Source organism: Balaenoptera ricei, chromosome 20, assembly GCF_028023285.1.
Source record: "Balaenoptera ricei isolate mBalRic1 chromosome 20, mBalRic1.hap2, whole genome shotgun sequence".
Taxonomy (NCBI): Eukaryota; Metazoa; Chordata; class Mammalia; order Artiodactyla; family Balaenopteridae; genus Balaenoptera; species Balaenoptera ricei.
This window is the reverse complement of record NC_082658.1, coordinates 61,192,314-61,217,454: the sequence shown is the minus strand read 5'-3', so window position 1 is coordinate 61,217,454 and position 25,141 is coordinate 61,192,314. Positions and strand designations below refer to the sequence as shown.

Here is a 25,141-nt window from a genome sequence, read left to right as displayed (position 1 = left end):
CTGGCTTTAGAATCAGATTGACTTGGTTTTGAATCCTAACCTCAGCATTTGACAAATGTAGGGCTTTGAGAGGGTTGCTTGATGTTTCTGTGGCTCATTTCTCCGTCTACAGAACAGGGACACTATGTCATAGGTGTACAGTGATGAGGAGTGAATGACACGGAGCATGTCCTTCTGGTGGCAGTGCTGGCACTCACGGGCCTCCCTTTACATCTGTTACTCCAGTTCTTTCCTCACGCCCACCTTTCCCATGAGCTCCACAGCTCTCCAAATTCTGGCTTTCACCCTGTCCTCTTATGGAATCGCCCTCAAACTTGCTCCTAGGGTCAACGTCAACAGGCTTCTTTGGTCCTTGAGTTTCTTGACGTTTCTGTGGCCTCGGCATGTCCATCTCTATGGTGTCTTTTTTCTGACACCAAGTGTATGAGGTTTTGCACACCAAACAATTCTTCCATCCTCCACCCCCAGCTGGGTGTCCTACAAATGAACTTAATTCAGATGCTGTCTACCTGGAGAGCATCACATCCCACAGATGGAGGGCTCAGCCCCACAAGACTGCCTCCACTTCAGTTCAAGGGGCTGCCTCTACTTCTGACTAACTGGCTATAAATTTGGGGGTTCCCATCACCTCTTCCTTAGGTTTGCTCACAGAACTCAGGAGATGCTTTACTGATGTTCACCAGTTTATTGTAAAGCAGAGGTCCCCAACCCCTGGGCTGTGGACCAGTACCGGTCGGTGGCTTGTTCGGAACTGGCCCGCACATCAGGAGGTGAGTGGCGGGCAAGCGAGTGAAGCTTCATCTGCCGCTCCCCATCGCTCCCCACCGCTCCCCATCGCTTACTGTCGCTTGCATTACTGCCTGAACCTTCCACACACCCCCCGCCTCCAGTGGAAAAATGACCTTCCATGAAACCGGTCCCCGGTGCCAAAAAGGTTGGGGACCACTGTTGTAAAGGATACAGGTCAGATACAGGCAAATGGAAGAGATGGGGGTGACACAGGGTTTCCATGCCCTCTCCAGGGGTGCCACCCCCAGCACATGGATTGTTCACAAACCTGGACGCTCCCTGAACCCCATCGTTGAGGGATTTTTATGGGTTTCTTTATGTAGCCACCATCAATTAGCTCATTGGCCATTGGTGATTGAACTCAATCTCCAGCCCCTCTCCCTGCTCCAGGGGCTGGGTGGGGGGACCAAAAGTCCTAACCTTCTAATGACCACCTTTCTTGCCACCAGCCCCCATCCTGAAGCTGTCAAGGGCTCCCCCACTGGCAATCGTATTAGCACACAAAAGGCAATAAGCTCCAAAGGTTTTAGGAGCTCTGTGCCAGGAACAGGGGACAAAGACCACATATTTTTTTATCTTACCACAGTCTCCTTGGCAGGTAATTTCTCTTGACTTCCTGAGACGGCTCCTCCAGTTCTTCTGCCGGGTCGCCTCTCAGGCTCCTCTTCATCTCTCATGACTTAAATGCTGATTTTTTTCATGGTTCCGTTCTCATCCCTCTTCTCAACTCACCCTATGAAAATGAGACATATGACAATCTTTGGCCTCATCTTTTACCAAATCTCTGTGCCTATAACCATGGCTGCCATCTTGGATTCCAGGGTCATCTGGGCAACCGTCCAGTGGGCACGACTGCCTGCTTTTTCTATGATGCCCCCAATAAAGATAAGCACCCTTTCCCCAAACCTGCTCTCTTTCTCTTTTGCTTGTCTCCATCACCCAAGTCAGAGACCCGAGCCTCTTCCTAGACTCCACTCTCTCCTTCATCCTTATAGTTAGTTGTGGTCACCTTCTGTTCATTCTCACTGCCACTAACTTGCTTCAGTTTCTCATAATTTTTCCCCCAGTTGCTAAACAGCTTATTTACTGATCTCCCTCTGCCAGTCGTGTTGGCCTCCAGTTCATTATCATAGCAAAGCCACAGGAATCTATTATGACATCCCGAGATGTTATATGTGTATAACTCTCCACGTATCAGGGACTTAACACAATAGATGTTCATTTCTCATTCCTGTAGAATTCAGTTGGGTGTTTTGTGGTCAACTGCCATGTGGTGGTCCAAGGAGTCCTTCTATCTTGTGACTCTGCATCTCCTGGGACCTTGGATTCCTTTGCTTCTTAGCCTATGAACGGGGAAAGAAAGAGAATGAAGGGTTACATTGGTGCTTTCATGGGCCAGGTCTTCACATAGCCAGAACTCAGACATAAGGCTCTACCTTATTATGGATACAAGGTGGGGGAAATAGAGTTCTTGGCTGGACAACTGATTCCTAGCGTCAGGCTGACACTAAGGACAGGAAGTACAAACCCTTGGTGGATGGCCGTAGGTCTCTGCCTCAGGGATCTTTCCAAGCTGGTAATGCTTCTCTCTCCTTAAAGTCATTCAACAGATACCATGGTGCCTGCAAGGTGAAGATCTAACTTTGCAGCATGAATGTTTTAGGCAGAGGAAACAGGTAGTACAAAGCCCCAGGGTGGGACTCTTCATGGCTTGGCTTCTACCTGTTTACAAACTCACTTCTCCCTACGACCCTCTCCATCCACCTGTGCGCACCCTATGTGTTGGCCAAAGTTTTTGAAGTTCTCTGAATATGTCAGGCTCACCTGCTCTCATTCAGCCTGGCTTCCTGCTACTCATCTTTCAAGAGACCGGTATCTGGTGCTGGCTTCAGTCTTACCTTCAGCTAATCTTGGTTTTATACTTAACACTTCAGCAATATTGAAATAGATTCTAACTTTTAGAATCATGTCATGCTACTTCCTGCTACTTCCTGCTTTTACTCACGTTTCCTATTTTTCTTCCCTTGTCTCTGTAATGCCTACGTGTTATTCAGAACTAAACTCAGGTGCCATTTCCTCCTAGAAGTCCCTCTGATTCTTTCTTCTCCCAGGTGAGCTGGGTGGTCCTTTCTCACAGCATCAGCCACGTCTCTATCAGAGCGAGTGGCACACAGCTTCTCACAGAGTACATTCGTGGTCGCCTGGGGCCAGGAAATCGTCCAAGCTAGTGATTCTCAAAGAGAGAGGGGGGGAGAGAGACAGGGAGGGAGAGACAGGAGGGAGAGAGAGAGGGAGAGAGAGAGAGAGAGAGAGACAGAGAGATAGAGAGGGAGAGAGAGATCTGAGAGGCAGAGGCAGTCCTGGTCGGAGTTTGGGCTTCACTGCCAGGACTCTGTGGAATCCTGGGGGAGGCGTGTCTAGGTTGGGGGGCAACATGGGCCCTGGTGCATGTTTTGGGGAGACCACTCAGGCTGCTGGGTGTATAAAGTAAATCGTATGGAGACTAGGGTAGGAGCCAGGAGGCCAGTCAGAGGTCATGAGAGCATCCTGTGGGTGCGGAGGCAGCTAGGAGCCCGGTGCCGGCTCCCCAGCGCCCAGGTCCTAGCTCCCCCTTGGAGGACGGACGGCTTTGATCAAGTCCCTGAGCTCCTCTGCCTCAACTGCACCTCCGTGAGAGGGGAGAGGAGTAGCACTTAAGTCCTGCACCTGTTGGGAGGGCTCAGTGAGTTAATACGTGTAGAACACGGGCATCCACGCTGTGAGCTGTTGTTGTTGTTGTTATTATTATTATTATTATCATCACTAGGAGAAGCAGTAGTAGCAGCGGCTGCGGCAGTACTTATCATCATAGTAGAATGGAGAGAAAATGAGGGATTCAGGATACTTCTACAGGCTGAGTTAACGTGACTTGATAAATTGAATCTTGAGGATGAAGGAAAGAAAAAAAAGACTCATTTTTTGTGAAAATGGTTTGTGGGTGGTGCCCTTAAATGAAATGGGGAAGACCAATGAAGGAGCGGGTTTTGGGGTGTGTGTGTGTGTGTGTGTGTGTGTGTGTCAGAGCAGGGTAGTTCTGAGCAGTTTTGAACAGGGTAGTTGTGAGGCACCTATAAAACATCTGGGGAGGGTGGGGTAGGACGTCTGAGCCTGGCGTTCAGGGAAGAGCCCAGGGCTGGGGACACACAGGTGGCAGCCACGGCACCATGATGGGGCCCCCCTGGGAGAGGGTGCCAATGGGGAAAGGAAGGGGAGCCCAGGACAGAGCCCCGGGCCTCTCACTTTAAAGGTGGAGCAGGGGGGCGGGCTCTGACGAGGAGCCGGAAAGAGCAGGTCATGAGGTGGTGAAACTGGGAGAGAGTGGAGGGATGGGGCTGAGGGAAGGGGGAGTTTCAAGAGAGACCGCGGGTTCCATTGCTGCCAACAGACAAGCCAAGTACCAAATTACAACGTAGGTGATGGAGTTTGGCCACATGGGGGTCATTTGCCAGCGGGACGAATGAAATTTTACTTTATCCGTTGGTAATTCAATTTACAGATCAGCTCAGTTAGAGAATCTGGTTGTATCGCCTCCTTGCTGCCCATCAAGCATTGGGTGAGGCGGGAGCCCCGGGGGCAGCAGGGCCTCCAGCCCCTCAGAGTGGCCTCCGGGGGGAGCTGCTATGGCCCAGGGCTGGTGGTGCTCCAAGCGAGAAGAAATCCCACTGTTTTCTTGCTCCTGCCTCGGCTTCGGAGTAAAGTTTTAGAACCCGCTTCGGAGTAAAGTTTTAGAAACCACCCGTAAAGGGGGATCGAACTGAGGTGGAAAGAGTGTTTCTAAAACTGGAATCAAAATTTCCACTGACACCAGAGTTTGGTGCAGCAGTTTTGAATCTAGACACACATTCACACACCATTTCTCCGACTTCCCGGGAGCAAATATCAACCTTTCAGCCTTTCTCTGTTATCCAGCGGGAGGGAAGCGGCAGATGGGCACTTTCTTGGGCGCCAGCGTCACCTGGCAGGCTTGTTGAACTACGGGTCCCCGGGCCCCACGCCGGAGTTTCCAATGCACTAGGCCAGGGTGGACCAGGGAAAAAGCATTTCTAACAAGCTTCTGGGTGATGCAGCTGCTGGCCCTTGGACCACCCTTGGTGACCTCTGGGCTGGGTCATACGCTCACTGAGAGCAGGGAAGGCATCAGTGGGAGGCATCAGTAAGTACATTTAAATATGCCTTCTGTGGATCCCCCGGGGCTGAAGAGGGGGGTGAGGGCTGTGGTGAGGCTCAGGGACACGCAGGGCGGCCGTCGCCAGCTTTGCTGCTGCCCCTGAGCTCCCTGGCAGCCCCACCAGAGCTTCCTGCGACGAAGCAGCCGTCCTCGGACTCTGCACCTTCTTGAAGCCTTCCCGACTCGCAGGTTTCCTCCTTCACCTTGACTGTCAGAAACGTTAGCAGTTCAGGTGAGGCCTGCATGTTCGCGGGTGGACTTTAGGCAGAATTTTAGGCAGAGGGACGTGGTGACACAGTGCCCTCTTCCTGGGACCCCCATGTAGCCCTGGGGAAAGCCAGTCCCTCGTCTCCCCGCCCCAGGGCCAGAGGAAATGGGGTGGGACCCGGCCTGTGGCTTTTGAGAGATGGAGTCCGTCAAGGCTGCATCAAAGCCAGGTGGATGCCGGCGTCCACAGCCCGCCCGGCACACGCGGCCCCACGTTGCGGGCATTGCGCCCTCGCCGTGCACACAGAGCCTCCTTTCTTCCTCGAGGAAAAGTGACTCTTTCACGGCCTGCGCAGCTGAGGGAGATGGAAAGTCCCAGAGCATCCTGAGCCCCTCTGGCTTCCACCACGTCCCCCCTTTGCCTCTTCCAGCCCCTCCCAAGTTTACAGACATGCAGGCCTCTGCAGGCGGGCAGGGTCCTGCCGGCCAACGGGGGTTCTGGAGCCGAGGCCCAGGTTTGAGGCAGGGAAGGGAGAAGCCCCCCAACCCCGGGCTCCCGGCTGGACCGCAGCCCCTCCTGGCCCTCCCGCTGTGGCAGCCCTAGCAGAGCCGCGCTGAGAAGCTGCTGATTCCTCCCCGCTCGCTCTACATTCCTGGGTGATGAGGGAGGGATTCCAGTGTTGACTCTGAACAATGTTTTCCTCTGTCTGAACCGACTGGGTGTTAAATTCTTCCAGATTTCTGGCTTCATGTCGCAACTCCAATGGGACAGAAGCAGGTTTACGGCAGTTGGCAAGGGCGTGAAAGCAGGCTCGTCCGGGCACCTTCTGTGTCTAGAATTTCCATGGGCGGATGGAAAGACCGCCAGCCACCCTGTGGGCGCTGCGCCTGCCCGCGAGGGGCTGGTGGCGGCCTCGCCCCAGCTGTGCGCCCTGCCTTTCGCATTTCCCGCCCTAGAGGGCAAAGTGAGCTTTCTCTTCTGAAACACGGCGGGAAGGGAGAACCAGCTGAGTATTGGAGGCCAGGGCCTGCTGTGTCTTCTCAGCTAAGATAAACCCAGAAGTTGGGCTCATAAGGAATTCATTTGGTGGGATGTTGGGAAACTGGCATGCTGTGTGGGGAAGAGGTCAGCACTGGGGGTTGTGGGGGGGGGGGGAGGCGGGGAACCCTTATTTTCATAGAGAAATCTAGTGAGATGAGGCCTAGAGAGCTGGGCTGGAAAGACCCCAACACAGCTGGTCGGGTCTCAGAACCGAGCTGGTAGGTGCCTGTGATAACCTGTGACTATTACAGTCGTTTATTACTGAGCAGGACGACCACACAACTACACAGGGCCGTGGAGACTCTCTTCTCTTTAGTGAAGATACAGAGACTTTCGGGAAACCAACGGGATCAATTCAAAGATAAAGGCGCTCCTCCCTTCGAGCACAATAACCCGTTCCTTCATTCTTTATTGACGATGACTTGCTCTCTGTGGGGTCCTGGGTGAAGCCCCAGCCTCGGGGCAGCTGCCCTTCAGCCTCTTGAACTGGAAGAGCCCAAATCCACGTCGGGCAGGGGGCAGGTGGTGGCCTTGAAACCCCCGGCCTTCTCACCCTGTGCGCTCAAACCCTGGAATCCTACTCTTGAATCCCTTTTATGGTGTGCGTACGTGTGTGTGTGTGTGTGTGTGTGTGTGTGAGTGGGTGGGTGTGTGCGTACACACACGTGCGCTCATGCACGCACAAGTAGGAGAGAAAGATGGGTGGCCATCCACCCAGGTCCAGAGCCCAAACAGTATTTATGTAGGGGGGTGGATAAAACAGTTGCTTGATAGAACTTGACTTTATAATCTGGCTGCTTTCACAAAGCCATTTTGATGCCAAAGTCATTTTTCCTTGGTCTTAAAAACAAACCACTAAAAGCTCTGCTTCCTGAACCTCTCAAGAATGTGCGGGAAAAGCACCCTGGCACCATCTCTGAGCCCCCGCTTTCCACCCTGCCCCGTCCCTCACTCCGACCCTGATCCCTCCGGCCACAGCAGTGTGTCCACAGTGTTGAGATGGCCTTGTTGAAACTGGCTTTGTTGGAGGATGGCTTCATTTCCGTGGTGTTTGATAGCCATGAATCCTTTACGTGCATGTGTTCCCTTGTAGCAGGAATTGCACTGTCCCCCCCGAGACAGGGGCAGAGCGGAAGGGGGAACCATGCAGAGGAATTGCTCCCATGGCTGGCAGATTCCACATCTCTGTTCAGTCTCAGGACTAGGATCCTTCCTGGAAAGTCTGATAAGGGCCTTGTACTGGTTATCTCTTGCTGTGTAGCAAATTACCCCTAAACTTAGTTCCTTAAAACAGACGTGTTATCTCACAGTGTCTGTGGGTCGAGAATCTGAGTGAGACTTAACTGTGCCTGTATCTCCAGGTCTCTCCATGGGGGTGGGCGCAGTCGTGGTTTTGGCCAGGGCTGTGGTCCCATCCAAAGGGCTAACTTGGGAGGGTCCCCACCCAAGCTCACTCGTGTGGTTATTGACGATATTAAGTTCCTCACAGGTTGTTGAACTAAGGGCCTCAGTTCTTTGCTGGCTGTTGGCTGGAAACGCCCCTCACTTCCTTGCCTCTGGCTTCTCTGTAGGGCAGCTCATAATAGGGCAGCTGGCTTCCCTCAGTTGAACAGAGACAGAGACACAGAGACAGAGACACAGAGAGAGAGACAGAGAGAGAGACAGAGACAGAGAGCAAGCTCAAGATGGAAGCCAAGGTTTTTGTATAACCTAATCTGTGATGTGGTGTCCCATCACTTGACCACATTCTATTTGTTAGAAGTGAGTCGCTAGATGCAGGGGGAGGGGGTTTCAGAGGATGTGAGTTCCAGGAGGGGGATCCTTGGGGGCCATCTGGGAGGCTGCCTACCGAGGCCTGTGGGCCCAGTTGCGGTTGAGTCTGTTCAGCCCATGGGCTCTGCCACCCCACACTTATTCTGATAAGCCCGTGGCTGTGAGGGGCAGAGGGAAACGAGTTCCACGGTCACCCTTGCTCCTCCTGGGGGTAAGACACAGCATTCTAAAGACTTCTCAGGGGCCAGTGATTCTGAGCTTCTAAACTGGCTACACTTACACTCCACTCTCCCCTCCCGTCCCACCTCCACCCCAAGGAAAGCGAATGAGCCTCAGGCAGCATCCATACCAGCCACCCCCGCTGTGGTCTCTGCCACTGTCTGGATAAAGCTCTGCGACACTGCTACTCTTTCTGGAACTTATCTAGTTCTTGCCTTGGGTGCGAATGTTACATCGTATTCTTGTTACCAACACGAGCCCCGGTCACACACCCGAGAGGGAAGTTTATACCATTATTTCAGGATTCCTGGTCTTCTCTACAAAAGCAGATGGTTAGAAAGAGCTTACTAGCCATGAAATCCTTCTACCTGAATTAATTGGATCTGAGTAACATCCCCTGAGGCAGGGTGTTTCTCACAGAGAAACGGAAGAATCAAGTAACCTGCTCAAGGTTGGACAGAAGAAGTGAAGTTGGGATTTGTTGTTCTCTTTCTGGCTTACTTTGCTTAGTATGATAATCTCTAGGTCCATTCAGTATTCTGTGAATGGACAACCACAATGGAAAAGGATATGAAAAAGAATATATATGGATAACTGAGTCACTTTTCTGTACAGAAGAAATTAACACAACACTGTAAATCAACTATACTCCAGTAAAATTAAAACAAACACTCCGCTTCCCCTTTAAGCTGCTCGCATACCCAGTTCTCTAGATTCTTCCCAGCAGGAATCTGGCGAGACTCCTTGGCCCTGGTTTGCTCATTAAGTCATTCTAGGCCGGAGCTGCGGTGGCCCAAGAAGAGAAACGGGGCTCCGCTGGGACCAGGGGTGTCGAAGCTGAGGGTCACCCAGCTGGCACGCCCAGGGATGTCACAGACTTAACATGGGGCGTGTGTTCACGTGCGCATGTGCACGTGTGTGTGTGTGTGTAGGTCATAGACCCCTCCTCACCCCCGGGGCTCAGGGCTGTACACCTGTCTGTGCATCTGAACACACGTGGCTGCAGGTGGACCCCCGATGCCTCAGAGCTGCCGGCCTCGGGGGTCACCTCCAGAGGGCGTCCTTTCCGTCAGCAGATGGTATAAGTGGAGCTGTTGGGAGTGGGGCGGATATGGGGGATGAGTGAGACTTTGGGACAGGAGTGTGGCAGCAGCTGTGTGGGGGGCCCCCCACCCTGAGCCCATTCTGCCCCCTCCCCCGCTCCATCCTCTTCGCGGATGTCGCAGTCCTGCGTGTTAACGAGGGTGAGAACAGTCCAACCGGTCACCCTCACGTGCGCCCGGGCCCCGTGCGCCGTGCTTTACACGACACACCTCACGACAGCGTCCTCGTGGCAGGAGAGTTCCTGTCCCTGACCCTGTCTTACGGAGGAGATCGTTGAGACTCAGGAGGCTTAGGTACCCCGTCTCGGGTCACACAGCTGAGCAGCAGCTGCCTGTCCTGCACTCATGGTCTTAATTCTATGCTTTACTCCAAACAGTGATTTCAGAGGCAGCCTCGTCCCGTTAGGAACTTTGGCTAATTCTTGTATGTCGCCTTCCGGAGATATTGAAATACACACACAATAAGATCACAGAAACGCGAAAGCAGCAAGGGGAGAGCTGGTTTTCCGGCAAGGCTGCACGAGGGCGGGTCGGCAGGGCCGGGCCTTCGCTGGGAGAGAGCGTCCACCCAGCACACGCCGTGGAGGGCCCGTTCCCGGCTTGCAAAAGTATTCCTTGCATCCCTCCACCGTGCCAAAGACACACATTAAAGCCCTTGTTTAACTGGATTTCTGACTCAACAAAAACTCCTTTTGTCAGTACCTCAGAATTTCCTGGCATGTTACCCACACATATTTTCTGTGTGGATGGCAGTTACGGGTCGCTGTGCACTATTTGTGTATATTTGTGCCTAGAAAGATTCATTTGAAACGAGTAGCACAATATTTCTCCCTGATTTCAAAAGACCTCTTTCTTGATCTCTGGGGAACTGATCATTGCTATTTTTTTTTTTTAAACGTCTTTATTGGAGTATAATTGCTTTACAATGGTGTGTTAGTTTCTGCTTTATAACAAAGTGAATCAGTTATACATATACATATATCCCCATATCTCCTCCCTCTTGCGTCTCCCTCCCTCCCACCCTCCCTATCCCACCCCTCTAGGTGGTCACAAACCATCGAGCTGATCTCCCTGTGTTCTCTTTTAACCATAGGCAACAGTTTCCTGTATATTCAACTGTTCATTTTCCCTCAAACCATCCATGGTAGTTACATGATAGTATATTTTGCCAGTTTGCCTTCCTCAAACTGTTTTTTCAGAAACCCTGTGAAATGAGCCATGCCAGGGACTTTCAGAAGCTTCCATGCGGGAGAAGTGGGGACCAGAGGCGGTCAGAACGAGGTGAGCAAGCCCAGGGAGAGAGACCCCTATACCAAGTCATCACAATGGGATAAAAGGCTCTGGTAGATGAGGCACAGATAGGACACTTGGGAGGACAGAGGAGGGGCAGGCGTAAGCCCACCTAGGGGGCTGGTTGGCCTCCCAGAAGAAGTGTCGTTGGAAAAGTCCTGGAAGGAGAGACAAAGGGACTAGAGAGGGGGGCCACACGTCTAAATGTATAATCATTCTGAGGGAAGAAAAGGCCATTTCATCCACTAAGAGCAGATAGCCGACCCCCCAGTTGCCGCGTCTGGCGGTGGTGACATCTGCCATGTCTGGTAGGTGCACAGGGGACGGAGCACGTGTTGGACCAGGTGGGAAAGGAAATGGAGGTTCTGAGGAAAATCGGAGTAGAGCTTGAGTTGGAATTTGGTCCGTTCAGGCCCCGTGGACTTTCCGTGTTAGACAGGGTTTCAGTGAAGCCTGAACCCTGGACTTGGTGGCCCCAAGCTACTGCCTTGTTGCTCTTTTCTGGGCACTTCCCATGCGGTGCCTCATTCAGTCTTCACAATAATCCTACAAAGGAGAGGGGTGTCATTCGCACTTTGCCTATGGAAAAACCTAAAGCTCCGAGAGAGGGGGGAAGTGATTTGCCCAGTTAAAGGCAGTAAGTGACAGCACTGGGAAGTAAACCGAGGCCTTTCCATGCACCATGTCTGTTCCTCCTATTTATTAGGTCATGTTCCATGTTTTGCCATCTGACCTCTCGTCGTGGCTGTTATCAAGTCAGCCAGCTCATGGTTTCCTCTGGGTCCTGTACAAGGGGAGCTGCCTGGTGTTTGGATTCCTAATAATCCTTAGAGATTCTGGGGAAATTGCTGTGGCAACTGCAGTGACATCCTTTAATCTAACGATCCAAGTGCCTGGGGACAGAGCAGTGGATGCGATGGGTGAAATCCCTGTTCTGTGGAAATTGCCTTCTAGTTGGTTCAGAGAAAATAAACAAATGAGTAAATCATGAGACGTGTCAGTCAGGGATAGTGCTACACAGAGGATTAGAACGGGAGCCAGAGTAGTGACTGCGGGCTGTTTCAGGCTATCCTGAAGTCGTCACTGAAGAATGCATACTTAGCTGCGTCCTGACTCCTAGGAAGGAAAAACCGTGCGAAAATCAGGGAAGGTGCATCCCAGGCAGGGTGAGCAGATGGAGAAGGACCCCGACGTGGGAAGCTTGGTGTGTTTGAGGCGAGAAGGAGGCCCCTGTGGTCGGGGGCAGTGAAGGCTGTCAGGGTGGTGGGGGGTGGTAGACCAAGGGGAGCTTTGTAGGTCAAGGGAAGGGATTTGCCTTGTGTCCTAAGTGGGATGGGAAGCCATTGGAGTGTTGGCAGCGGGATAATCTCATCTGATTTATGTTTACAAATGATCACTCTGGGTCCCCTGGGGAGAAGGCCTAGCAGGGAACAAGAGTAGAAGAGAAGCAGGGAGACCAGTGAGCCGGTAGGCAGCTGTTGATTCTCGGCTAAGGATGGAGAGGTCGGGAAGTCAGGTAATGGGAGAGGGTGATGGTGGGGGCAGTGGGTAGGGGGCAGGGTGATAGATTGCATGTATTAAGCGAAGCAGCAAGAGGAATCAGGCAACCCTGATTTTTTTTTTTTTTTGGCCGCACCCTGCGGCACGTGGGATCTTAGTTCCCCGACCAGGGATCGAACCCGCGCCCCCTGCGTTGGAAGCGCGGAATCTTACCACTGGACCCCAGGGGAGTCCCAACCCCAGTTTTTGAACTGGGCAATTCGGTGAATGGTGGTGCCTCTCTCTGAGATGGAAAAGACTAGAGAGGAACGTTTTAGGGAGTAAGGCCAAGAGTTCTTTTGAGCCGTGAAAACGTTGAGATCCTATTAGACACACCAGTGAAGATGTAGGTGTGGCAGCTAGGACATCTAGATGTGGACTTTGGGGAGGGGGTCAGGCTGGAGTGAAGACTCGGCAGATAGATGAGGTGCCAAGCCACAGAAGCGATGGACGTCACCTTGGCACCTGAATTTGGGGTGAAAGAAGGAAGGAGGAGTTGAGTTTCTACTTTGAGCATCGGGAAGGATGCTGATGCCGTTGACAGAAACAGGGTGTGGAGACAGAGGAGGTGTCTGTGGACCTGTGGGGTGGCAACCGCTACTGACTTCAGTCTTGAACAAGTTTGAATTTGATGGAAATACAAGTGCTTAGAGGAAGTTGTTTAATAAGCAGTTAGAAACAAGGGTCTAGTCTCAGGGGAGAGATGGGTCCCAGGAGCATGTTTTGGTTCATTGTCAAGGTCCCCGTGGAAGTGAGGATACAGAGTGATAAGGCTCAGGTGGAAAGATTAATTTTTACCAAATTCAAAAGAAAATGAATCATCATTCAGGATGCCAACATCTTAATTTATAATGGGACCTGTACCTATGAGTTACTTGGGTTATTGATTTTTAGAAGATTGCTGAGAGCCCAAGAGCAAAAGGGGACCCCTTTAATCAACTCAGAGAGCCAACGAGCCCCCCTTCTTTTCGGTCACTTCCCAGAGAACCAGCTCTGCCCTTCCCAAGTCCCTGCTCCCTCGCACAGTGTGGAGGAAACGTGCAAACTGTGGAAGGATCTTTCCCACACGTCCTTGCTTTCTTAGTAGAAAATATGGGATACAATTCGACAATTTCTTGATGGCTCAGGGACCTCACTGAGGGCCTCTGTGCTTTTTGTTGGCTGTGGTCGTGCTGGGACAGCCTCGTCACGGTGGGGGGCTGGGGCGGGGAGTTGAGGCTGGTGGCCCTTCACCAAGTGGCCTGTGCTCCTTGTGCTTTTATAGGAACTTGGTTTCCTTTTTGAAGTTCTTTCATTCCCTCCATGGTCGCACGGTGTCTGGACCATCGGCTGGAGTATTTCATCCCTCCTGGCTCGGAGAGGGTTGTTGTGTGGCCTTCGCTTGGCTCCTATGCCTGGGGCCCTAGGGACCCACCCCTTGAAAGTTTAGAGAGTATTTTTCATTGATCCCATTGCTGTTTCCCTGCTAGCACATCCAATCTTAACAAAGCATCACACAGCACAGGAATTCAGTATTTTGTAATAACATATATGTGTGTGCGTGTGTATATGTGTATGTAAATCTATCTGTGTATATATATGCGTGTACATACATACATACACATATATACACATATACATGAGCATACACATGCACACACATATACACATACATGTATACACACATATACACATACATATACACACATACATATATGAGTATATACATACACATGCATACACACATACATATACACACATGTATATACACACATACACATAGACATATATACATGTATGTATGCACACACATGTATACATATTTACACACACGCATACACATACACATACATATATGTATATGCACGTACATATATACACATACATCATATATATTCTGTTATATATATAAAACTGTTATATTCAGTTGAATGTATATATACATATATATAAAACAGAATCACTGTGTACCTGAAACTAGCACAACATTGTAAATCAACTGTACTTCAATTAAAGGAAAAACCTAAATATCTGTGCAAAAATAAAAAACCCCCAAAACAAAGCCTCACAGAGCATAGCGTGCTTTTTGGGCAATTTCCCTGCGTACAGCTGGTCTTGGCCTCAGGGAGCTGATTCTCTCTAACTTCTTCCCTGACCTTCTATGACGGTGGCATCTGGGGCTTTAGCTGTGGTTCTCCTGCCTGAAGTCGGCTTCACTTTGCCAGTCGCGCACAGACTCTGTTTTAGCTTCTGGCCTCATCAGTGTGGAATGTGCTGCAGTAAACGATGGGCCTTGGAGCTGGTAGGAACCCTAGAGACCGTGGTGGCAAATATCCTGCTGCTCAGGGAGGATAGGGGATCAGGGAGGACACTACCCACCTCCCAGGACTGAGAGGGGAGGGGCTTTGGTGGTACTGAGAACTTTGGGGGACCAGAAACCTTCAGTGGCCAACATTTTCCGAGCACCTTGCGATGCACAGGTTTATAAAAGCAGGAGGGCACCATAAAAGCAGGAGCTCTTCATCTTTCACAGTCACTGCTCATCACTCATAGTGGCTAAAGTTAAAAATACGAACGGAGGGGCTTCCCTGGTGGCGCAGTGGTTGAGAATCTGCCTGCCAATGCAGGGGACACGGGTTCAAGCCCTGGTCTGGGAAGATCCCACATGCCGCGGAGCAACTAGGCCCGTGAGCCACAATTACTGAGCCTGCGCATCTGGAGCCTGTGCTCCGCAACAAGAGAGGCCATGATAGTGAAAGGCCCGCGCACCGTGATGAAGAGTGGCCCCCACTTGCCACAACTAGAGAAAGCCATCGCACAGAAAGGAAGACCCAACACAGCCAAAAATAAATAAATAAATAATTAATTAAAAAAAAAAAAAAACAACGAACGGAGGAATGATTAATAATATGATTAATTCATATTAATATCATAATAATATGATTAATAATATGATTAATTCATATTAATATCATAATAATAATTAATAATATGATTAATAATATGATTAATATAATAATTAATAATATAATTAATCATAATAATATGATTAATAATGGTTCATTCATTTGATGGATGACTAAGCAGAGGAATCTCTAAGACCGCAAGGGTGGATTCAAAGACGAAAGTACGTTTTGTGCCCATAACCATGTTAGAACTAGGTGAGAGCACATAGGTCAGAGTCGTGTGATGGTAATGGGATTGTGAGATTAAAACATAGCATTTCCAAACTTTCTCTAATGCTGATTTATAATTCCCGTTATGGGAAGACATACAAATAGGGACTTCCTTAGTGGGCCAGTGATTAGGACTTTGTGCTTCCACTGCAGGGGCCTGGGTTCGATCCCTGGTTGGGGAGCTAAGATCCCGAAAACCTCTTGGCCAAAAAAAAAAAAGAAAAGAATAAGAAAAAGAAATACAGCAAAATGCAGCTGACCATCATTGACACGACATATGCCTTGAGTTGCTTTTCTGGGAAAGGGGATGATTTGCTCTATTTCCCGCTCACAGTCTGCTAGTGAACGTGGGGCTGGTGATGTGGGAAGGAGTGTGGGACTCCAGTTATTGAACAGGGTCGTCTTTGCACGGCTTTGGTTCCAGCCTCCTTCACTCCATCTTCCAACTTTACCAGTGCCAAGTATCCATCTACGCAGCTTTCCTTCCTTTGCTTCATCCCCAAACGTCGCATCTTCCTTTTGTTTCATTTCCATTTTGTAAGCTGTTTTAGGACTGAAATTATTGCTGAGTATGAATGAAGAGATTCAGGACAAGGTGCAGCCAAAGTCAAACCCTTAATTTTCACAAGGGTGGTTTATCTAGATTGTGGTTCAGCTGCGGACAACTCACCCCAGACAGTTGGGGGTTTGATTTCATTGCAATTTGTGTTTACGGGTGACCCAAGAGTTAGGTGCAAAGTGTGATGCCTGGATTTTCTCACATCCTGGCGTGAACTGGGATAAAGCCTGACACTGAGGCCAAGCTGTCAACGTGTTGGTGGGATAATTGAACCCTGCAGAAGGCAGCCACAGCCACTTTAGTTCTTTGCTTCTAGGCAGAGTCTCAAATGCAAGTCACTTCTTTTTTTTAAACAAGATGAAGGATTTTAATATGTTTAAAGCAAAGTTTAAGAAAATAATCAGGTGGAACAAGGCCTTATGAAAAATTCCCCAATTAAGAAAAATATATACAGGTAAACAGGCAGAAAAATCAAATTAATACAAGGATAAAAAAATAAAATTTTGCTCCTAATTATTACCTACAATATTGTTTTGTAAAAGAAAGCATAGTTTCTAGGATTTGCTTGAGATTTCTTTTATATTTTTTCTTAAAGATATTTTAACAAATTTTTTTTTTGGAACTTAGTTTTTAGTCTGAGTGCAAGGAGAACCATTTGGAGACTTTTTTTTTTTTTTTTTAATTTATTTATTTATTTATTTATTTATTATTTATTTATGGCTGTGTTGGGTCTTCGTTTCTGTGCGAGGGCTTTCTCTAGTTGTGGCAAGCGGGGACCACTCTTCATCGCGGTGCGCAGGCCTCTCACTATCGCGGCCTCTCTTGTTGCGGAGCACAGGCTCCAGACACGCAGGCTCAGTAATTGTGGCTCACGGGCCTAGTTGCTCTGCGGCATGTGGGATCTTCCCAGACCAGGGCTCGAACCCGTGTCCCCTGCATTGGCAGGCAGATTCTCAACCACTGCGCCACCAGGGAAGCCCCAAGATATTTTAAATGTAATTAATATATGCCATGTTAAAAATTCACACTTTTCATTAAGGGGTGAAATGAAATTTGAATTCCCTCCTTCGCTCTCTGGTCCCCTGGTCCCTGACCTGAAGGTAACCAATGTTAGCAGTTAGCAAGTCACCTTCTTCAAAGCAAACACTGGCCCGGGTTGCTAGTGCTTTGAGCGTCGTAAAAGGGGGTGGCCGGGCCCACTGACTGCGGCCAGCCCTGGGAGATGCCTGTCTGTTTCCCTCATTGTTCCCGAGGAGCAGGACATCCTCTTTCTGACTGATTACACATTGTGAATCCACACATTTTCATGGTCCCTTTACTCCTGAGCCAGCTGTCAGGCAGAGACAGGGTCTCCGAGCACAAACTGCTTGAAGCCTTTCATGTCTGGTTTCCTGAGGACGAAAAGGCAGGGCTAGTTCTTGCTGCCTGTTTTTTCATCTCTTTCCTAGCGGTCTAGCCTATCAGTGTACCCGGCTGCCCCAAAACGGCCACGGAAGGAAAAGACTGAAAAGCTCTCCTCTGATCAGGCCTGATGGGCTTGTTTTGGAAATTACATTAAAAAATTTGAAACTTGATCTCTAGACACTTACGGCCATGGGTGCTTTTAGCCTAACGGGTCTTTGTATTACATCTTGAAGTGGGAATTTTAGTATTTATAATTGAACATCCCTCAGATAAATATAAAATTCAGATTCGTAGTTTTACCCAGTGCCCAATGCTTCTTCCTGTAACGCGTTTGTCAAGTGTTTATCCAGCCAACTCAGCCTCGCGGTTCCTATGCAGAATCCATGCCGCGTGGAAACAGCCGGTGTGATCCGCACACAGAGAGGAATGTGGGCTCCGAGCAGAGATGCAGTTCACTCGGGATTTGAGACCCTCGAGGCCTGCCGTCCACCACCCCCGTCCTTCAGGACTCAGCACGATCATCATCTCTTCCTGAACCTGTTTCTTGCCATCCCTCCCCACCCAGGCTGAGTTAGGAAGCTTGTGGTCTGTCTCCTCACTGGGCAGGGAGCCCCTTGAACCAAGGCTCGGTCTCATTCTGCTTTGGGCCTGGTACGTGCAGGCACTGGACACCCGTCTGCAGGGTGGCCGAGGGGACTTGTTCTGGTCTCTACAGGAATTTCTCTGCTTTTGTTTCTGATGACTCAGGTGGCATGCATTAGTCTTGTTTGATCTGTTGTCAGCATGGGAAAAGAACGTGCCTTGTGGACCCTTGGCACTGAGAAGGGTAGACCCCCCTGAGGCAAGAGGTGAGCATGGAGCACCCCCAGCGGGTTCTGCGTGAGCGCGGGACCCGCACCTCTTCGAAGTGCAGTGTTTGGAGCTCGGCGTAGGTTTGTGGGATGCCTGCGTGCATGAGTGAACTGATGTCGTGCGGCCGTGGGTACTTGAACTCTGTTTCCACTTTCGTGTCCCTCAAAGTCCGTGCATAATCACTAGAGAATATGGAGGGTACAGAAGGGTTCTCAAGAAGCGGCGTGTCCCCTCCCTCCCGCCACAACGGTGAATCGGTGATGCCAGGTCTGTGTTACAAGACCGTCCCTTCTCATGAGACTCCCATCTCCCACCCCCCCCATGGTGTGCTTGGAGATCGTTGCCCCCCCCCCCCAGAAAGAGGCGTGGTGTGTATCAGCTACCAAAGCTGCCCGTCATGTGCGACTTGGCTTTTTAACAGAGCTCAGTAATGGGCTTGTTCCTCCTCTCCCTGGAGTGTGTGTGTTTGCGGAAGAGAAGGTGGCCAGCACGTTGTCCCATAGTGAGGGGCGAGGGGACACCGACTTGCCCCTCCCCACCCCGCTCCCCTCTGCGTCAACAGCTCTGGAATTCTCAGGGCTCCCTAGCGTCAAATCGTGATCTCGTGGCGGCCCCCTGGAGCCCATCAGTTCCATGGCCTCCGGGGACGGGGCAGGGTGAAGAGGTGGAGAGAGTCGTGATGGGGGCTGGCGCTCGTGGCGGCCCCCTGGAGCCCATCAGTTCCGTGGTCTCTGGGGACGGGGCAGGGTGAAGAGGTGGAGAGAGTCGTGATGGGGGCTGGCGCTCGTGGAGGCCCCCTGGAGCTCATCAGTTCCATGGCCTCTGGGGACGGGGCAGGGTGAAGAGGTGGAGAGAGTCGTGATGCAGGTGGCGCTCACGGGAGGTCTGTCGGGGGCACTGGGCTTCCCCAGGTCTGAAGTGCGGGGAGGGGGTCAAAGCGTACCCTCGGCCTGTAAGATGGGGGCGCCGCTTGGGATGAAGATCAGCACAGACACCCCACGTGGCACCAAGTTGATTCATGCCCAGCTCCTAGAGATAAGCCTCCCAAGGCCCTTGTGGCCTAAGTGGAAGCTTCCTCTTCACCCCAAATAAATGAGTAGTAGCCAGAGGGCAGATAAGGAAAGAGTGGGCAGGGGAGGAAACAGGAGGTTGAGGAGGGTAACACGCAGAGGTGAAAAGAAGCTCTGCATCAGCTTCCTGTTGGCGAAAATGTGGTTCTCCCTCGGGGGCCAGACAAGCTCCCCGGATGGTTCAGGGAGGAAAGTGAGAGGAGACGCAAGCAAGACAAGATGCCTGCAGGTTAGGGCAGAGCAGAGAGGACAGAGGGAAGTGGGTCTGCTTTCCAGGGAGTGCTGGGCCCTCGCATTGGCTTGGCTCTTCTGGGTATGGGCACCTTCGTGAGGCCAACCTTCCGAGGCTGATTCTGGAGGAAGTGAGTCATTGAAGGCCCAGCTATACCCTGAGCAAGTTTGTCCCTCTGTCCACTTATGGCAGAACATTCTCTGATGCTCAGGGTTCCAAAACAAGGGCTGGCGAGGACTTCGTTTCAGAGTTCTCCCAACCGTTTCCCTGGTTACTAGTTCCCTGAGATGCCCTTCCCAGTGAATGAATGAATGAATGAATGATTCCCTGGTCATATGAGGTTAGGGGATGCTGCATCCCAGTCTCCCTTTGGAGAGTTACAGAACAAGTCAGCCTATCACAGGCTCTGAAATTCCTGCACTAAAGGAATTTAACACGTCATCTTTCAAGCCAACCGGACTGCGGACAGGCTTGCTGTATTTCTATTGCAAAACCACACGGACTATGTGGATGGGGCCCCCTGGATTAAACAGTATATGCAGCCTTAGAGGGTGGTCTTTGCCATGGACTTTTCCCCTCCTTTAAGTAACACCTCTTAACATCTTGAGAGATTCCTGCATTCTCTGGGGGCACAGCTCAGGAAACACTGGAGTAAGTTACTGTCTTGCCCGTCAGGGGTGTGCAAACAGCACTACTTTCACAGCATTTGTGGGGCAAACAGTCTGAGTGGGGTGCACTCGTGCCCACTTATCCAATCAGTCCTGCCTGGAACCCACAAAATCCTTTTGCAGGATGGTTTTCCGAGATAAGGATGCAGCTTGTGGCCACAGATAGAGCGTGAATTAGTTCTGCACCAAAGCACCATCCTCAGCCCCAGTGTTCTTAGCTCAGCACTTTAAGACACTGGTTCTTTGGTCTCAGTGATTCCCGTATAGGCAGGTGGTGGTGGGAATGCTCCAGGGTCCTTTAAAATGCTTAAAGCCCACTGATATGCAGTCCTGAACATACATAACAAAGAATCCTTGAATATAGTCTGAATTGAATGTGTAAATTCTTAAATCTGTGCCTTAGAACTTTAAAAGGACTGAAGTGACCTCCTGGACCTGTTTCCTATCTCTGAAATAGTTAAAACCCTATAAATCTTCAGTGGTTTTTTTTTGGTTTAGATTCTACGATAGCTGTTCCCAAACCTTGATGCACGTTAGAATCGAGCTTTTAATTCCGCTGCCTGTGTTGTATCTTATTCCAATTAGATCACAATGTGGGGGGGTGGAGGCAGGGCGGAGCCAGGTATTTGAATTTTTTTAAAGATCCCCAGTAATCCCCACACGCAGCGAAAATGGGGGCACTGATGTAGGAGCACTTTATTTTTATTATAACATTTTATTATAACGACCACGCCTCTGTGAGAGAAGCAGGACAGGAGCTCGTCCTCATCTCGTAAGTGAGATAACAAAGGTCGTACGGAGTGAAGAGACATGATCCAGGTCACAGATCAGGTTCCAGACAAGTGTCATTCCTTACTTGGGCCAAACCCGGCCAATCAGACTAGATTCTGGGGATGCTGGGATATGAGACTGGGGGGTGGGTGGGAGGAACTGGGCTTGAAAACCCAGAGGATTGAACACGGGCCTTCGTGCCTGAAGGAGAAACAAGAAAACCCCTTCAGTGTCATGCCTCCTGCCCCGGCAATGCTACCTCTGTCTGGGGACCGCTGGTCTGCGTTTCATTTCTAGGGACACAGAATGGACCCTGCGTGCCAGAGTTGGAGGAAATTATCAGAGCCCACAGCTTGTCTTCAGACTTAACGTCGACTATTTCTCTCCTTTGATTTTCTATTTTTTTTATAGTTATTTATTTTATGTATTTACTCTTGGCTGCTTTAGGTCTTCGTTGCTGCGCGTGGGCTTTCTCTAGTTGCGGCGAGCGGGGGCTGCTCTTCGTTGCGGTGCACAGGCTTCTCACTGTGGTGGCTTCTCTTGTTGCAGAGCACAGGCTCTAGGCGTGCGGGCTTCAGTAGTTGTGGCACGTGGGCTCAGTAGTTGTGGCTCACGGGCTCTAGAGTGCAGGCTCAGTGGTTGTGGCGCATGGGCTTAGTGGCTCCGTGACATGTGGGATCTTCCCGGACCAGGGCTCGAACCCGTGTCCCCGGCATTGGCAGGCAGGTTCTTAATCCCTGCACCACCAGGGAAGTCCCTTTCCTTTGATTTTTAAACAAGTCCTCCCCGTGAGTTTTGAGGCTGTCTCGGACATTCCCACCCTTGATTTTACAGTATCCTAGTCTCTGCATCGGCAGGTGTGAGAAAACCTACCAGTCTGTGGAATTGTCCTATCACCATGGAGGCTGTTATGGGGGCAGCGGGATGGGGCAAGGGGCTCTGAGGGGGATGCTGTTGAAACAAACGATTCACTAGTAACTGGGCTTCTTTGAAGCTTCAGGGCTCATAAACTAGAGGCTTAGAAGCAAGGATGAATGATCCCACATCCCCCAAATATCGCCGGCTCAGAGCATTTTTCCACCGTCTGACATGATTGATTAATCCTGTTGTATGTATGGGGAGAAGTACTCACATTTCTTTCTTTCTTAAAAAAAATACACTTATTTTTATTGTATAATTCAATGTTTTTTTGTTTGTTTGTTTTTGCCGCACCACACGACTTGTGGGATCTCAGTTCTCTGACCAGGGATTGAACCCCGGGCCACGGCAGTGAAAGCGCCGAATCCTGACCACTAGGCCGCCAGGGGACTCCTGGTACTCACGTTTCTAATAGCCCTACAAATGTGGAGGATAAGCCAGGAATTCCCTTTGGTTGGAGGTGGGCAAGCAAGGACGGTGACCCCTTGGATGACATACTCTGTGTTGCTGGGGACTTGGAATGGATGGCCTGATATTCTGAGATTCTAGGTCTTAGAAGGAGACATAAGATGCTTCAACTTCCATTTTATCATTATTATTATTACATGAAACTCTCTCTAGCTTAGAGGACTATTTGAGCATTATTTCTTCCCTAGCTTCAGAAAAATGATATTGTGAATTCTTCTAAAAACGTATTGTCATGAAAGATTGCCACCAAGACTTAGCAGTAAGGAGTCCGTGAGGCCTGGATCTGACTAGGCTTGACAAAAACTCGCTTTTTTTTTTTTTAAGAGTATGAATGAATCTTTAGGATGCTATGCTTCGTCAGGTATATTATAATAAAACACTGACATTGGGAGTGATTTACTTATAAATGCAGTGGCGTTGAAGGTGACCCCTGTCAAAAGCTTGCTCCCTTGCCTTCCACAGTGGTTCCTCGATGAGGAGGGAAAAGGGGTGGAAAGTGTGGCAGTCGCTCACCTTAGGGCCGTGTTTCCCACCTGCACAAGCCGGTCCTCGTGTATGTTGCAGCCAAAAGAAAGATTTAGAGCTTATTCAGCCTCAACCAGGGCCACGCACAGTAGGTGCTCAAACCAGCAGCGGCGCCCGGGAGTGACTTAGAAATGCAAGTTCTCCGGTCCCCAGAGCTGCTGTGAAGTCTGCATCCCTGGGGCGGGACCCCGCGGCCGTGTTTTCCCAGGCTCTCCCGGGGTTCAGTGCTCACAGAGGTGGAGTGGCGTGGCCCTGGACCGATGGTTCTCAAAGTGGGGTCTCCCGGCCACCGCTCCCCACCTCACCCGTGACCTCGTCAGAAGCCACCCGATCTCTTAGTCCTTGGACGTTGGCAGGAGGCAGTGGACACACTCCCTGGCACTTGCCAATGTTCGCGGATGAACCTGTAAAGTAATCCGTTCTCCGATAAGCACAGGGTCTTAACCACTGGACTGCCAGGAAAGTCCATGTCTCCCAACTTCGGATATGATGTTATTCCCACTGAATACAGGGGGTGGAAGGGCTATCACGCATGACGGGGAGAAATCCAACATGTAGTTCCAATACCCTCCGACCCTTAAAGAATGGAATCATTGGCCGCGAGTGCCTCTAAATTGCCCGTGTTTCTCTTTGCCGGTAGAACTGACAGAAAACATCGGGCTTCCGGTGAATCTGCTTGAGAAACATGACCTGTGGCCCGCCTATGTCACGTACACATCCCCGCTGGTGAAAAGACTGATTGAGAAAAGCAAAGCCAGAGACCTGGAACGCTTGCAAACGGCCGAGGAGAGCCGGCCGACATGCAGGCAGAGCGAGCCTCCCAGCGTCGTCCAGCCGAAAAGGAGAAAGTCCTCCAAGCCCTCAGGCAGCATGACGTTCAAGGACGTGAGGTCAGAGACCGCGCCCTCGGGGTGGGGCCCTTTCCCCACGTCGGCCACGGGTCCCCCCGTGGTTCCAGAGCGCACCCGCTTCCACGCGGATGCCAGGGCAAGTCCCACCGCCGACTACAACAAGGTCATCTTCTCCCGGAAGCCGAGGACGAGGATGCTTCCGTACCGCCCACTGCTGGCCGGCGAGGAGAAACACCCCGACGTTTAACGGGGAGTCCCTGCAGCCGCCCCCCAAGCTTGTACAGCAGTTAAGGGCCATTTGCCACACATTTCGTGACGGCTTTTGCGTTGGGACTTGCCTCTGCTCGGGCAGAGGTCGGCTGAGATCAACCAGATGGAATGTGGGCCATGGAGGGGGTGAGGGCACCCCGTCTGGCAGTGCAGTCGTGTGCGGGTGGGAAGCCCCAGGCTCTAGATCCTGCCATAGATGCTTAGGACCCAGCTGGGGGTGAATCAGTCCTGGTCCAGGCAGGAGACAGCAATCACACCAGAGATCCTTTGATAGAAAGAATTTCTAGCCAGCTAGCTGCAAAGGCAGGAAGAGGGCACAGAGATGTGGATGGAGGCGGCGCCCGCAGGAAGCAGGCTGGGGGGACGAAGAGAAGACGTGAGCTCGTTAAGAGTTAGACGCTCGGAGAAGGGGCAGGTGGGCTCATCTCAGATCCCAGACGCTGGTGCCCTGAGCTCGCAGGAGACCCGTTTGGGGGTGGCAGCCCCGCCTCTGAGGAGGGGGAGCTGTTTGGCTGACGGACACCCCGAAGCTCGTTCTGAGATTGTTGGGAAAACCAAAATGGGACTCAAATATTTGTTTCTGGAAGGAGTTGACACCGTCCGAGTGAACGAGAATTGCTGGGGGAAACAGAGAGCGACAGGAAGCCAACAGAGGTAAACAGGAAGCAAATCAGGAGCGAGTTCCTTCTTCTTCCTCCAGCCTCCAGACTCCCTCTGGCTCTTCTGATGGGCAGAGCCTCACCGGGAGGGGGGCAGAAATGTGATTTGCAGGATCCCAAACCCTGCATCTCAAAGCAGAGTGCAAAAGGATGGGCTTGGAGCCAAGGGAAGATGAGCTCATTACCTGCCCGGTGGGGTTCTGGGCGATCCCACCTTGCTGCCCCACTTGGCACCTGGACCTGGTATTGGGATGTTTGTTCCTTGGAGGGTTTACAAAGTAGCAGTGGCGACCCGGGCGTCCCCTGCTGAGAAATGGAGGATTTTTCTCCCCTGTAGTTCTTTAAGGCTTGTGGAGCTTAGTTGGCTGGGGGAGAGGTTCCCGGCTGGACCCCAGCTATGCTTTGTCAGACGTAGCTGGCCTTGGTCCACCCATGCTCTGAGCTGTTCCCACTTGGCCTCAAAGCAGACGATGCTGTACTCAGCCTGGACGCAGAAGACTTTGTCTTTAGACACAAAGAGGATCGAGTTATGACAGGCAGACCACACGGCCTCAGGCTTGGGGCTTGTCT

General features: G+C 51.0%; 1 protein-coding gene across 1 annotated transcript in view; it reads left to right on the top strand.

The window, feature by feature from the left end:
* Nucleotides 1-23,889, top strand: part of CDRT4 (CMT1A duplicated region transcript 4) — a 33,531-nt gene extending 9,642 nt beyond the window's left edge. The window contains exon 2 of the mRNA XM_059906447.1: nucleotides 23,432-23,889. Within this exon, the coding sequence (XP_059762430.1) occupies nucleotides 23,432-23,889 (458 nt within the window). The remainder of the gene's footprint in view (nucleotides 1-23,431) is intronic.
* Nucleotides 23,890-25,141: the final 1,252 nt, after the last annotated feature.